A 14,668-nucleotide genomic window follows, 5' to 3' on the forward strand; every position below is an offset into this window, starting at 1 on the left:
ATACCTTGAAAATTGGAATTCGAGGGTATTTTCCATAATTAAAATTTTTTTATTAAAGGCATTTTTGGCACAACATTCAAATTCCAAAGTGTATTTATTGTACTTTAATGTATGCCGTAATGGTACAAGGTATTTTAACATGAATTGAGGTGTTATTAGCAAAAATTGGTGTGAAAATAGAATATCTATTTGTATTTTAGGGTTTTTTATGTGGAAGAATGACGTGATTTATCCAAAACATCCAAAAGCTGACGTGGTTAATCCAGATCATCAATCAATCTGGATCAATTACGTAAGTATCATACATGGAAAAAAGAAAATAAAAAAATGTATTAACAAGGTTTAAAGTCTAGGTTCGTAACCTAGGCTACATCTCTCTTTCTCTCTCTTGTACAGTTGTACTTTCTTACAAAGAATATATTTGAAAAAACTATATGTAAAATTGTTGATGCTGAATTAAATTGTTGAAGCTGAGAGAAAGTTGTTGTTATTATTACTTAAGCAACTTGTTGAATTGAGTATATTGTTTGGTAACATGTTGTATTATTGTGTTGTCAAGATATTGAATTGTTTGGCAACCTGCTATCTAAAATGAAATTAAAAATAATATTAAAAAAATGATTATTTATCTGATATAAGTAATAATATGTTAATAATAAGTATAAACATAAAAATTTAATATTAAAAAAATAATAAAGAAAATTCAATTTCATTTTTTTGTACTAACATACTTAATGTTTATCAAATAAACAATAAATAATCAAATAAAAATTTACATTATCATGTATAATACAATCAAGTCAAGTCATATTTGAAGTTAACTTGTTTTAAAATTATGTTAAAAACCATCCATAAAGGTTTCTTGAAATGAAGTTGTTTAGTTGAAGTCTTTGCTTCTAAAATTAGTCAAATAAAATACATATTTAAAATAAATATCTTTGAGAGAAAAAATCAAAAACTTAAAAGTCCTTTTTCATGAGTGAGACTAGCAAGACTAACTTCGTAAGACTTCAATTTGACTAAGAGTGGTGAGCTCACAATGTATCATCAAAAAACATGAATGATGCAACATGTATGTAGAGGATACAATTTTAAAAACGTTTGAAAAAAAAATTATTTTTTACCATTGGATTTTAATTTTAAATTTAGGAGTTCAGTAACCGTCCATTTTCAACACCTTGGATGAAGTTCAAAACATTTATTTATTTATTCAAATATGAGTTTTTTCATGAATTCTAGAATGTCGTGGTGTTGGATTGGATGCTAATGTGATAATCAATGTTGGCCCAACGACATTAGTAATATTTGAAACTTATCAAATTAGTAAGAAAAACAATTTTATTTTTTAATAAGCATGTGTCTTTAAGTTGGGAAGGACACGAAAACCTATCCAATTGTTTTGAGTCGATTACAAATTGATAATTGACTGATTCGATAAAAATTTAATCGAATATTCTCAAAACCCAGCAACTAGTGCAATGAGCCAAACATGGGAATCTATTGGATGTCCGCAATCTGCACGATTAACACCCTCCCACAACAAAAACAAACAAAGCAAAATTATATTAATGGTTTCAAAACTCGTCTGAGACCGAGACGTATCGCCCGAGTCGTCTTGGTATCTGGCATGGATGGACAAGTCAATTTTTCGGACGTGATTTAAAATCCTACATTCATTTAGTTCATTCTTGGACGAAATGTCTCAAACATATCGAAAAACTCGTCCGAGACGACTCGGTATCCGGTACGGACGAGATGAGACGCGAAACCGAGTTTTAAAACCATTTATACAGGAATATTACGGAGTGCAGAGCGTTTCACGAGCCACAAAGAGAGAGAGAGAGACGGAGCTGCGATGGTTCGTGCCAACAGGGGACACCAGTCCTTCGGTTTTAACCAAAAGAAACCCTATATCGCTTAACCTTCCGATTCAGGTGATTGCTAGCTGTTCTTAACCATTTTCATCTATGTTCGATAATCATTCATGGAAATTTTTAGTTTTTAGTATTTTTTTATTTATTTTTGATTCTCGAATTATTCTGTAAATGTAATTTGTTCTTAATTTGTTTTTCGGAGATTCTTTCGAGATTTGAATAGTTGTTTTTATCAGAATATTGTTGCTTGCCATATATCCTCATAACTGTAGATTTTAGGTATCTTATGTCTCATTAAGAATTTAACGTGTGAATTTAGGAAAGATTTTATACCTACTTTTCTGGCAGTATGGAAAATGGGGATCGGGGATTAAACCCTCCCCTAACGTTCCGAATAAACCATTACATTTTTTATAAATACTGTACAAACAACTACAGGAGCGCAACCTGCAGTTGATCCCTCTGACGGGCCAGAGCCCTACCTAAAGCGAGGTATCCACTACTGTTTGCTTGTTGAAGAACACCTTACGGAATACATTCAAATATTTGTAACTTCTTATGTTGGTCAACACTTGGTCGGTCAGACTCATGGCCGTATGAGCCCCTTGTTTCCTCTCCTTCCTTTTGGTAGTCCGGGGAGACGTGGCTGTATGGCCGTGAACAGACCTCTATCTAAAGAGCGAGTTCAAGTTTGCTTTCGTTTTCCTTTGTACATACTACGGTTTTGCTTAATCGCGCTGCGGGTGCCCCTCCCCACATCACGACAAGCTCTCTTAAGGGCATAAACTCAAGTTCTTGTAGCTTACTTTCACTTTTGATTTCAATTTCAATTAACCGGTTTTTATGATACTATTGATCAAACATTGCTATATTTAAGGTTTCCATTTGTCTTTGTGAATCTCATCGCAATCATCGGTAGATTTTGTTTCAGAAATGACAAGTTCAAAACTTTTATTGCGTATTGATCGAGATTGAAACTAGTGTTTCGATCGTCATCTGATGCTACGGATCTTCGTTCTCAGTGTGTTGGATCTGTGTGCATTTCTTTGCATTAAGTTCTATTTGGATGGTCCTTTATGTAGGTATTGGAAGATTTAGGAGAAATCATATGCTATTCATTTTTTATTTATCTATTTGGGTTATTTGCCGATACAGGATACTAGGTTTAGCTGTTCAGATTCTTCTAGAAAGATCTTAGTATTCCTATTAATGGGTGCTCCTAAGCAAAAGTGGACATCGGAAGAAGAAGCTGCCCTTAAAGCTGGTATAGCTAAGCATGGGGCTGGCAAATGGCGCACAATTCTGAAAGACCCAGAATTCAGTCATGTATTGTCTTTGCGTTCGAATGTGGATCTCAAGGTATCGATAACATTTGTTTAATAAATAAATTAGGGCTGCAACTCAGGCGGGTTGGGGATCAACTTGCGTCCAACCCACACTTGACAAACACCAACTCATGCCCACGCCCAACCCGACCTCGGGCATGAAATGCTCAACCCAAGCCCAGCCCAAGTCGGGTTGGCTCATTCCTCATTAATATTAGATAATCTACTAGTGATAATGAATTTTATAAAGATAAGTGGTATGTAAAAAAAATATAAAATATAAAATTATTTGTTCTAAAAATATATTTCAAAGCTTACATACATGAAATTATAAGCAAATGTTAAGAAAAAGATAATGATAATTAACTAAAGTTTGAAATGTGATGAGAAAGAAACAAAGATACTTAAAAAATATTTTTAAATTTTAACCATATTAAGTTCTGGCAATCTGATGTCTATGGCTGAACCCAACCCGATTTGGTTCGGTCAATTTTTTTTTGCCCAAACCCAATCTAACTGTGCCCAAACCTGACCCAAGGTTGGGTTGAACCCATCAAGTTCGGGTTTTGCCCTCCTAAGTTGCAGCCCTAAAATAAATGTACTTCCTTTATAAAGGAAGCTCAATGAGTGTTGAATCTTTATTTGACTAAACGTTAGTTCTTTAAGTACTAGATGTCTCAACATCCCATGATTTCAATTCTCCACTAAAACTTCCCAAGCTCATATACTGACACGTATACTTCAACTTTGGATAGGACAAGTGGAGAAACATGAGTGTGACAGCTAATGGATGGGGGTCTCGTGAGAAGGCTAGGTTAGCACTCAAAAGGAGTCGACATATCCTTAAACATGACGAAAGCATGCTGGCCATTAGTGCTGTTGTTAGGAGTGATGAAGAAATTGTTGATGCTAGGCCTCTTGCAATTTCCAGTGGACTGTTGCAAATTGCTGGTCCTAAAAAATCAATTTCAAGGTTATTTGACTCCTGCACTTGTACTTGTAGAGTTTAATTTGCGTGAAATATGCAACATTTAATTTCTTAGCAAAAAAAAAAAAAAAAATGTAATTGCTCAATACCGGTTGCTTCTGCCATATGCACACCTAAGGTTTTACAATCTCTTGGTTTGTGGGGAACCATTTGGACTGCAATGTTATATTTCCGTTTAGTGTGAACCTTGCTTTCTGTTCCAAAATTATTTACAAAAATCATGATTTTAAATTATGGTTAGATAGGATCACCATGTAATAATTAATAAATATGCATTTTAAGAGTTTGCTTATCTTATTCACCTATGGTAGTGGCTATTGGCAATTGTTCATTCATTAACTGTTATGTATGGAGATCACTTTAAAATTGATCTTGCGTTGAATATAGGAACTTGTTCCAATGCTTGCGAGGCATAGAAAGGCGCGGTGTGCACACAAGAACAGTAAAACTTCAGGATTAATCTTTGGTACCCATGATGGAATTCAATGGTTCTTTGGATGAATGCCCAAATTTCAGAATAGTTTACCCATTCTTTGTGTCTTTTCTTTGTCCTAGCAAATTGTATAATTTGAACTGCTAGAGAGGAATGATATGTGATTAAAATCTTTATAGGCGTGACAGAGAGCCTGACTGTCTTTTATGCTATTTCATGCACTTAGTGCTGAACTTTTTTTTTATAGGAAAATATATATATTGATATAGAAAAGATGCAAAGGTGATCGAGATGACAGACCATCAAACAAAAGGAACAAAAAAACAACTAAACTTCAAATTACAAACCAGATTCCATCTATATAGGAAATCTTCGAAAAATACTCCCATAAAGTCTGGGGACACCTTAACCCAATAAAAAATAAAATATACAAGTGATATTCATATTATTATCTGTTGCATCGAGTGCTCTTTCCCTTCAAAGGTTTTTATATTCTTCTCTTTCTGGATTCCCCTACATATGTCAAAAGGGGCAATTTATGACAAAGAGATTTAACTCTCAAACTTTGAAAGAGATGGGCACCATGATTCACGGTCAAGGGAAAGAGAATGATTCCAAATTTTGTTTGCAAATCTACAATGAATAAAATTGTGATTTGCTGAGTCCCTGCTTTCTTTGCAAAGACAGCAAAAGCTAACCGAAATTATTCCCCTGGCCCTAGCCATTATGTGATCGATTGTAAGGATTTTGTTTAGCAATGCAGACCAGACAGAGAAAAAAAAGTCACTTTTGAAGGAATTTTTGAACCCCGAACAATCTTTTGGGGAAAAGAGGATGGAGCGGGATCAAAAGGGACTTAGAGAAAGTTCGACGCTAAAATTTTCATCTCTATGGACATGCCATTAACAATAAGTTGGTCCGACTGAATTTCTTCTTGTTCTAGTTCTTCTTTTCTTTTAGTAAATGATAGACTCCGCAACCAATGGATGCCTTTCAATGTTCTCTATTCGATTACATGGGTAGGTTTTCTAATTTCAGATGAAAAATTGCAATAAGTTTGCCTTGCCCCAATCTTTTACAAGACATGCTTGCTTCTTAATTATTTACACCATAGCTAAGCAGCATTATCTGAATTGTTTCAGATATTGGAATAAGTATGTGAAAAAATTTGGTCTCATCTCAACATTTATGAGCATAGTGCAATGATAGGTAGTGCTTTCACATGCCAGTGTGACTTGTACGTGCTTAACATGATTCTTGACATGTTACATGAACTTCCTTTTCATGTTTGTAGGCTGGAAAATCTTATATTAGAAGCTATAACTAATCTGAAGGAGCCTAATGGGTCTAACAGGACTGCTATTGCTATGTACATCGAGGTATTTCTATTTCTTTCTTGTCTTGAAGTTATTTTTTTGGGAAATGTCCATCTTGTCTGCAGAAAACAAAAATTGAACTAGTTAAACTGTAGTGCTCTTATAATGCCTACAGTACTCAACCTTCTCCCTCCTGAATTTCTGTGTTCATTTCCCAACACAGACGAGGCCTCATGCATGTTTAACTCAGGAGTAAAGTGTTATAGAAGTTTTTCCAATAGAAGTGATGTTCATCTCAGCTTGTTTGAAATGTTCCTAACTTTCTCCTATTTTTGATATGTAGGATCAGTACAATGCACCTCCAAACTTTAAAAGGATCTTGTCCACAAAGTTAAAGGGTTTGACTGCAAGTGGAAAATTGATCAAGGTAACTGATTTGATTATTCTCTAAATTAGCTTATTGAATGAAGAACATCCACAAATTATTAAGATGTCAAAGTAATTTTACTTATGGAAAAAAAGTCTACATAGTTTAAGAACCATGATGTATACTAAATATTATAAGTTGGTGAGCCGTCTATTCCATACTGCAATGGCTACTCTTAAAAGTGATTTGGAATAGGAGAGGATCTAATAAGGGAGGCCACTTGGTTAAGTGAAATTTGATGTGCAAGCTTAAGAAGTTCAGAGGGATAGGGTTGAGACGGTCATGATGAAGAATAGAACCTGCTAGGAAAATATGTCGATTAATAAATAAGAGAATGCCTTGAGGAGAAGTGCTATGCTGTAGGCGCTTATGTATGGATGTCTGCATTTCATATCTTTTTGCATCGCCATATTGGAAACCTTGCGCGTGTGTCGGGGACTCCGATGCCTGTAACCATGTCGTTAGCTTGTGAGTAGATTGATCGAGTGATTGTTTGTGTGAATAGGTCAATCGAAGGACTGTACTGTAGCTGCATTTGTGAGATGGTCATCTAGGATGCAACAGTGTGATCAGATTGTCTATTAAACAGTAGTCTGCTTGGTCTAAGTTGGAAATATGAGAAGACATCCGATAGCATGCATGAGAAGATATTAGATAACAAATATTTCAAGATATGAATGCGTGGATGGTGGGAGATGGCTCTCTCGCTTCTTCACATGATCTCATCCAATACTAACCCCCCTTTTTTTTTAAATAATTTCCCACAACCGACACTAAAGAATGTAGAAATAGCGTTATGGAATATTAGAAAACAACACTGTGTTGATGGACTGAGATGGCATGCAAACCATATTCCAACTTCCCATTTTGCGTGGGAGAAAGAATGTGGATAAACTATTCATTGGCTTTTTACTTATCCTTGCTAACCACTGAATGTGTACAACTGCCTGCATTCATGTACCTCTCTTTGCTGAAACTAAGTATGGTTACCTTAATTACTCTTGAGTAAAATAGTGGGGGAAACGGGTGCAGCATGGGAAGGGAGGCTATGTAACATGGAGAATAATGTAGAGTTGGGGGCTTAGTATCGCAAGAACTGTCAGGGAGACCTTTTTTTACCATTTCTTGGTCATACACGTTTCATGATTACCAAGCTCAGTGCATTTGGAGCAAGCAAACCAGGAACATAACGATTGTTAGGGATTTAGACGTCTCAAGATAAGATAAATTAGCTACAGAGGCAACATAGGCAAGTGAAGGCATGCGTGTACTATCCCAATATTAAATAATTATTTTAAAGGGTAGATTAGTAATTTTAATAATTCAATGATTTTAAATAATTAAATTTAGTGGGATTTATTAAATAAATACCAATAAGGATAGTTTTGTCTATTTGTTTGAATTAATGTGAGCATGGCATTAAGTTGTAATTAAATAGAATTGTAGGGTATTTAGCTGTAAGGCTTGAGAATCTTATTTTGGTAATTTCAAAAGATGGGGGTTGTTATCCCATGTAGCGAGGGTTTTGCTATTTCAAAACCCCTTTTTCCTGGGAGAGAGACATGTGGTCATGAAAATCTCATAGAAAATACTCATTAAAACCCTAATCTTATTGTAGTTCTCTACTTTCTTAAGATGACTTAACACTAGCCGTCATCTAATTTTATCATTGAAACCCTATTTTATTTTACAAAGATTTTATCAAGATCTAAGAGATGAAACTCAAAAGAGAATCGATTCGGGCTTCATAGAAGATGAATCGGGCAATGTAGGAAACGAAGAGGTGGATCCAAGTTTTTTATCGTAAAGAAAATCCAATTTGAGGAGTATTGCAATTTGGGTAAGGGGAGTTTTGTTGGATCTTTTACAATTTATATAAAAAAATTAGATAAGTACTTCATTGCAATTACTTTCCCTTTTAGTAGAAATTGAAATTTAGATCTTTGAAAAATATGATTATAGGATTAATATATATGTTTATATTGTATAGGTGAATTATATCAAATACATTTACATAAATAATTATGCTTGTGAATGTTAAAATAGATTTGTGATTTAATTCTTGAATGATCATACTTGTGCATAAGGTGTGATGAATGGTATTATAATCATGCATTGCATACAATGATAAGATTGAGTTGTAGTTGGAAAAATAAAATTGATAAAATCTTGTACAGAAGATCTCATGTATAGAGATAACCTAACGGTTGACCGAACCAAGTAATTGCTCGGACCATACTTAACGGTTTACTGACCGAGTAATAGTTAGTTTGGGTGTGTAGACTTTGTGCATTCACATTTTTGGCATCATTGATTGTTTTGTAAATGAAGATATTTAGATTAATTGATTTTGTGTGAAATGTATTAGATTTACCAAACTCTCCTTTGCGATTAACATTTTCAAGATATGTTTACTCGGAAGATTAGCGTAACTGGAGTGGAGAATAAATTTTAGGAATTTATCATCTTTTAATTATTTTTAATTATTTATTTTAATATGTAATTTCTTTTTTTAAATTGGAGTGAAGATTTATCCATTAACGGTGTTTTTTAAGAAGAATTTGATTTGATGAATAAATAAAGTTTTGGTGGAATCATTTGACTTTTATTTATTTCTATAATTTTCATGATCTCCATAAATAGGATTTTTACTTGAAATTTTTATTATAGGTTTCTGATATGCCTAAGAAGATGTAAGAATTTGGTTTAGGAATTATCTCGACAGTTTGATATTTTGAACATATTTATCATTTATGAAAATTTATGGCTGTTTTCTGTACTAAAATACTGTATTGCTGATTTCCAATCAAAATCGCATCTATTTTTATTCATATTTTGGAAAGTATAAAACATGAAAGTTGTGGAGTTTTCTATCTAATTATGCCGTTTTGGTTTCATTCAAAAATTTGATAAATGAATTTTATATGATTTTTACACTGAACACATATCAGGAATCATAATACGAATGAATTTTTAGTTAAAACTTATATTTTGATACATTCTTGTTGAAGATACTATATAATAAATTATTTATTTATTATTTTCAGAATCCTTCATTATTACTTTTAGATATAAACTCTAAGATTACTTGATTTGGATCTATAACAAATTCTTTAAAAAGCATACAAATTAGAGTTTTCTGAGTTCATTAATGTCTGTAGGTTAGAAAAAAATAGATGTTATCAGTTTTGAAAGTGTTTAGTATTTTTATGAGTCATGAACATATATTTAAAGTATTAATAGTTTCCTTAAAGTTTCTGAATTGGTATTATGGATATCGATATGAATTTTCTACACTGATTTATGATTTTTCAAAGTCGTAGGTATCTCAAAACTAGTTGGTTGTGAAATATTAATATGTTTTTTTTTTCTTTATTTATATATTTATTTGACTTTAATCTACGTAATGTTATTAAACTGAATTAAAGGTCATGTCAATCACACCTGAGTTTTGGATATTGGAATTGGACCGAGAAATTCAGACCAGTTCTTGGATTCGAAATTCTGGATGTGACAACGCGTCTGTGAGAATAAGACTCATTTTAAGGGACTTTTGTGTCTCCAAGGAGATAAACTGTCTATAAAAATGCACCCCCTCTTCCGAGGGAGGTCTTTCCATTTTTCCAAACTATTTCTCCTTCATTTTCTATTTTTACACTTTTACTAACTTGTTTGGAGGGCCCTTTTGGACTTGCCTCTGTACTAGGTCAGAGTTTAGCTGAGATCCCATCCATTTGGGTTAGATTGAGGCTTTAAGGAATCATCTGTCAAATGGCAACACCAATTTCTCCACATTAGTTTTCTTGATTTATCAAGGTTTCCTATAAGCAAGAAAAAGACATATCTAGTGGGATGTGTATTGGTATTGACATTGATGACATGTTAGGGGTTTTTTTTTTTTTTTTTTTTTTGGGGGGGGGGGGGGGGGGGGGGGTGTAAGTTTGACTACCAATCTTTTAATCCTTAACTAAACTGACATAGTTTCTTATCATTTTCTAAATGATTTGGGCCTTGATTAAGATTTAGAGTATGTTCTCACAAAAGGACTCGTCTCAATCAAGATTGTTTCAGAATCTGAGAAATTTGGATCAGATAATTATGAATGGGATAAGGATACTTAAAAATTCAGTCAAGCCTAGACCACAACCATTACAATTTTCTCTCTTTTGTGGTACTTTTATTGTTACATTTTGTGTAAGAGTTGGATCACAATGTTTGAACTTGCCATTCTTTTAACAGGTAAAACGCAAATACAGAATTGGACCAAGTGTGGCTTTCTCAGAAAAAAGAAGTTCTGGGATGCTACTCCTCGAAGAAAGGCAGAAGGATTCGCCTAGAGCAGAAAAAGATGATATCAGGATTCTTACAAAATCCCAAGTTGATGCAGAGCTCGCAAAGATGAGAAATATGACTGCACAGGAGGCTGCTGCAGCTGCTGCTCGAGCAGTAGCTGAAGCAGAAGCTGCCATGGCAGAGGCTGAAGAGGCAGCGAGGGAAGCAGAGGCGGCAGAAGCTGAGGCAGAAGAAGCACAAGCTTTTTCTGAAGCAGCCATGATGGCTTTGAAAAGCAGAAACACATCGAAACTGGTAAAATATCTTCTTTCAGTATTTTGGCTTTTAGTTATATGTGTCTATTTGCATGAATTTTATATTAGTACAATGTGGTTTCTGTTTACGAAGGTAAATGGCTTCTGTCGAGAAGCTTTGACAATTCCTATTTGAAACTGGTCTTCGTACTTTGGCTGAGGCTTTTAATGAATCTTTATGTACAAAATGGTTGGTCATCAGATAGCTTATGCTTCTCTCATATTTTTCTTTCGGACTGTTCTAGGGTCCTACCAAGTTGTACACTTGGTCTCCAACAAACAGTTGAGATGGGAAGATAAATATTTTAGAGAACAGTACATGTTTTTATCGAGATTTTTTTTTTTTTTTTTGCCTTCTCATGGTAGAGAATAAAGACATTGTACCAACCGTGAACGACTGGAGCCCAACATCCAGTTGGGCCTGCCCGGAATGACCACTATGATTGATGATAACAGCCATTGCTTTCTTTTTTTTGGATGGTTGAAAGCAGATTTGAACTCAGTGAAATGGACGAATAGGATTTATTTAGCTGATCCCAAATCGTTGGGATGATGCTTTATAGTTGTTGATGACTTACTGTGGCTCCAAGCCACAATACTCTTCTTTAATTTTTTTTAAAAATAATAGTGGCTTCTTTTGCAAATTCGTGCAGGTGGGTTAATTCATGATGGAAATTACATAAATGGAATCTTGCGAGATAGTTGAACAGGGAGCTCATGGTCATCTCTGCTTCCAACCCAATGCTCACATATCTCTTTCTTCTGTCATCGAAGTCTGTAAATATAAAAAGGACTTTTGTATAGGGGGGTTAAATGCAGGACTCATCCATGCCGTGGATTCTTGATAATCACTGCATCAAGTCTTGGTTCTGCAGTAGGCGCATCCAGTCTGAAATAGTGAGTGCTTGCTCAATGATGGGAACAACAAAGTCCATTGGAGATTACTAATCTATAGGTTTTGGACCATTGCAGCAGAGGGGCTTGACTTGAATCAGTGAATTTTTGTGTTTTGTGGCTCTTTAATCTGTGTTTTGTGGATGGTAGATTAGACAATGAGTTGGTTGCTTTTCAAAACTGATACACTGAAGTTGATACTCACTAGGAAAAGAAAATAGTCACCTTGTCAGTTCTCTAGTCTCCCAAATCCCAATAGGAAATACAAAACATTTGCCTTCCATTATTGAATCCCGGTCCAGTGTTTCACTTTCATACTTACCTAGGATCTTTACCGTCTCCACTGGCATACCTATGTGTTATATATGTGGGGTCTCGTCAGCCAACTATAGGGAGTCAACATGAAGGCAACACATTTTTACTATATGTGTTATAAGTTACAGATTGGGTTGATTTTTTTGCATTGTCACAAAAATCAGCCTAATCTGAAACTTCTAACCCATCAAAAGGGATATAAAATTGTGGACTGTAGTTTTTTTACCATTAATTTGCAAACCACATTTGATGGTATTGGTAGTTTCTCATTGGGCTAATTTAACCTATGTAGGACAAGTTTTGGCTCCCAAACGTTGGCTGCTAAATGCAGCCCTTTTGGAGTACTAGTTGCATTGAAGTTCTCAAATTGTTGAGATTTCAATTCTAAAACTTGTCTTGGGGAAGATGGTTAATGTGAATCATCCATTGTGTTGACTTGTTTGAGATCCAAATTGACTTACTTGAGATATTGGAAGTATCTGGTCCTATAATGCTTATTTGCATTTTTTCTGTCCCTCCGAAGGCAATTTTCTTAAAATTTTCTATACCTTATCTTTTAATGGGCAAGTTGTTTTGTTGTGAAACAAAATTGTTAGAAAGCTAGGGGTGAGACATTTGCAACGGTATCCATAGCTGAGGATGTTATTCAATTATAAATTATTATTTTATTTATTTTAAAATTTAAGTTTCTAAAAATAATTGGATTAAAAAAGATTTAAAGACTGGTAAAGTAATATTCAAAATGCATATATATGTATCCATATGGGTCATGTTGAAGGGTCAATTTTTTGGTCAATGAGTTTTTTCCAATATGAGTTAAAAGCTTTGGAATGGGCTTATCACATATTTACAAGTTGAAAAATTGTAAACCGTCTATTTTTTGTAAATCATTTTTGATGGGGTTAAAACTTTCGGATTGAGTTAATTTTTGGTGATGATGATCTTCTCACCTTAGAGATTATTCTTACAAAAAATCAACTCATTCCAAAACTTGTAACACATGTAAGACAAAATACATTGGTCCAATGGGGATGTTAACATTCTCTAACACTTTATTTTTTCAATAATATCTCTATTCATTTTGTTTTGTAATGAAACAAATAGGGGTATGTTGGTCTTTTACATAATAAATGTTTGTTTGCATTGATTGTTAAATCATTTATTGCAACAAGACATTTAATTCTAAAGATTAAATGCTCTTAACATTTATTATGAAAAAGACTAATATACTCTTATCTTTTTTACTAAATGACAAAATGGATAGGAATATTATTGAAGAAAAAAAACTGTTGGAAGATGCTAACATCCCTATAAGGTCTTGGATGTTAGCATTCTTATATCTATATCTATATATATATATATATACGGGTGGTGGAGGCCTTAAAGAGAGTCAAACATTTTTTCAATGTTTGGGTTAAAAATTTTAGAATGGGTAGATTTTTTGTGAGAATGGTCTGCCTGCCTACCAAAAATCAGTCCATTCTGAAATTTCTAACCCCATCAAAAGTGGTTTACAAAAATATGATGATTTACGATTCTTCAAATTGTAAACTAGGGTTAGAGGTTTCGAAATGAGTTGATTTTTGGTAAGCATGATCTCGTCACTATAGAGATTATCCTCATAAAAGAATCAATGCATTCCAAAACTTCTAACCCCTATTTTAAAAAAGGTTTGGCTCTCTTTAGGGCCTCCGAACACTTCCCTATAAATAATAGTGAAACTGACACTTTGATTGGATGATGCTTTAATTAAAGTTAGGGATGGTTTTCATCATATTAAAACAAATAGAAGAAAATATCTAATTTGTTGCTTGATATTGAATAAAGCAACAAATTCAATATTCATGAAAGGCTACGAATTTGTTGATTTCTTTAATGCCAAGCAATGCATTAGGTGTTTTTTTTTTTTACGGCCAATTCATTATTATTCGGCAAAATCATTATTATTATCTTTTGTGGCTAAATTCAACTCCAAATATCAGCATAACTTTTGATAGGAGTGTTCATTTTGATATAATAGAGAAGTCGTCTCAAATTATAAAGATATATCTAAATCTTTGAAATTGTAAATGAATATTGTTTAAGTGACCTCAGGCTGAAACCTCATATCGCACTTTTTGACGTGAAAGTGTATGAGAACCATAAATGTTTTTCATTGAGATACTAGTGAAAAAGCATCTATGGTTCCTATTCACTTTCAATACGATATAAAGTTCCAACTTGAGGTCACTCCAGCACAATTCATTGTAAATATATCGCTAAATGTTCATCATTCATTCCCACAAAACCATCAACATGAATTGCAATGACAGTTGAAATACTTGAGGGATATTTAGTTGAGAATTTTTTAGAAAATGAATTGTTAAATTATCACCCAAAATTTAGAGGTATTTAAAAAGATAATCATACATTGGATTCATTCCTAGGGAGCTTAGATAAAAAAATAATAATCAATATCATTAATAATTTTAAATCATTAATTTAGGTATTTTATAAAGAATAATGCTAAA

General features: G+C 33.6%; 1 protein-coding gene across 1 annotated transcript; it reads left to right on the top strand.

Moving 5' to 3' along the window:
- The first annotated feature begins 1,789 nt into the window (after positions 1-1,789).
- LOC147407010 (single myb histone 5-like) lies at positions 1,790-12,047 on the top strand. Its single transcript, XM_086435383.1, has 7 exons — positions 1,790-1,934; positions 3,030-3,233; positions 3,955-4,172; positions 5,915-5,999; positions 6,280-6,363; positions 10,603-10,950; positions 11,603-12,047. Exons 2-7 carry the CDS (start codon positions 3,084-3,086, stop codon positions 11,609-11,611), a joined length of 894 nt encoding a protein of 297 aa, XP_086291509.1. The 5' UTR covers positions 1,790-1,934; positions 3,030-3,083; the 3' UTR covers positions 11,612-12,047.
- Positions 12,048-14,668: the final 2,621 nt, after the last annotated feature.

Source organism: Akebia trifoliata, chromosome 3, assembly GCF_017979445.1.
Source record: "Akebia trifoliata isolate Shusen 1 chromosome 3, ASM1797944v1, whole genome shotgun sequence".
Taxonomy (NCBI): domain Eukaryota; kingdom Viridiplantae; phylum Streptophyta; class Magnoliopsida; order Ranunculales; family Lardizabalaceae; genus Akebia; species Akebia trifoliata.

Coding starts and splice junctions, on each gene's coding strand:
- LOC147407010 (XM_086435383.1), top strand. CDS start 3,084: ATGGGTGCTCCTAAGCAAAAGTGGACATCGGAAGAAGAAGCTGCCCTT. Junction 3,234..3,954: donor GTTCGAATGTGGATCTCAAG/GTATCGATAACA, acceptor AACTTTGGATAG/GACAAGTGGAGAAACATGAG. Junction 6,000..6,279: donor CTATTGCTATGTACATCGAG/GTATTTCTATTT, acceptor TTTGATATGTAG/GATCAGTACAATGCACCTCC.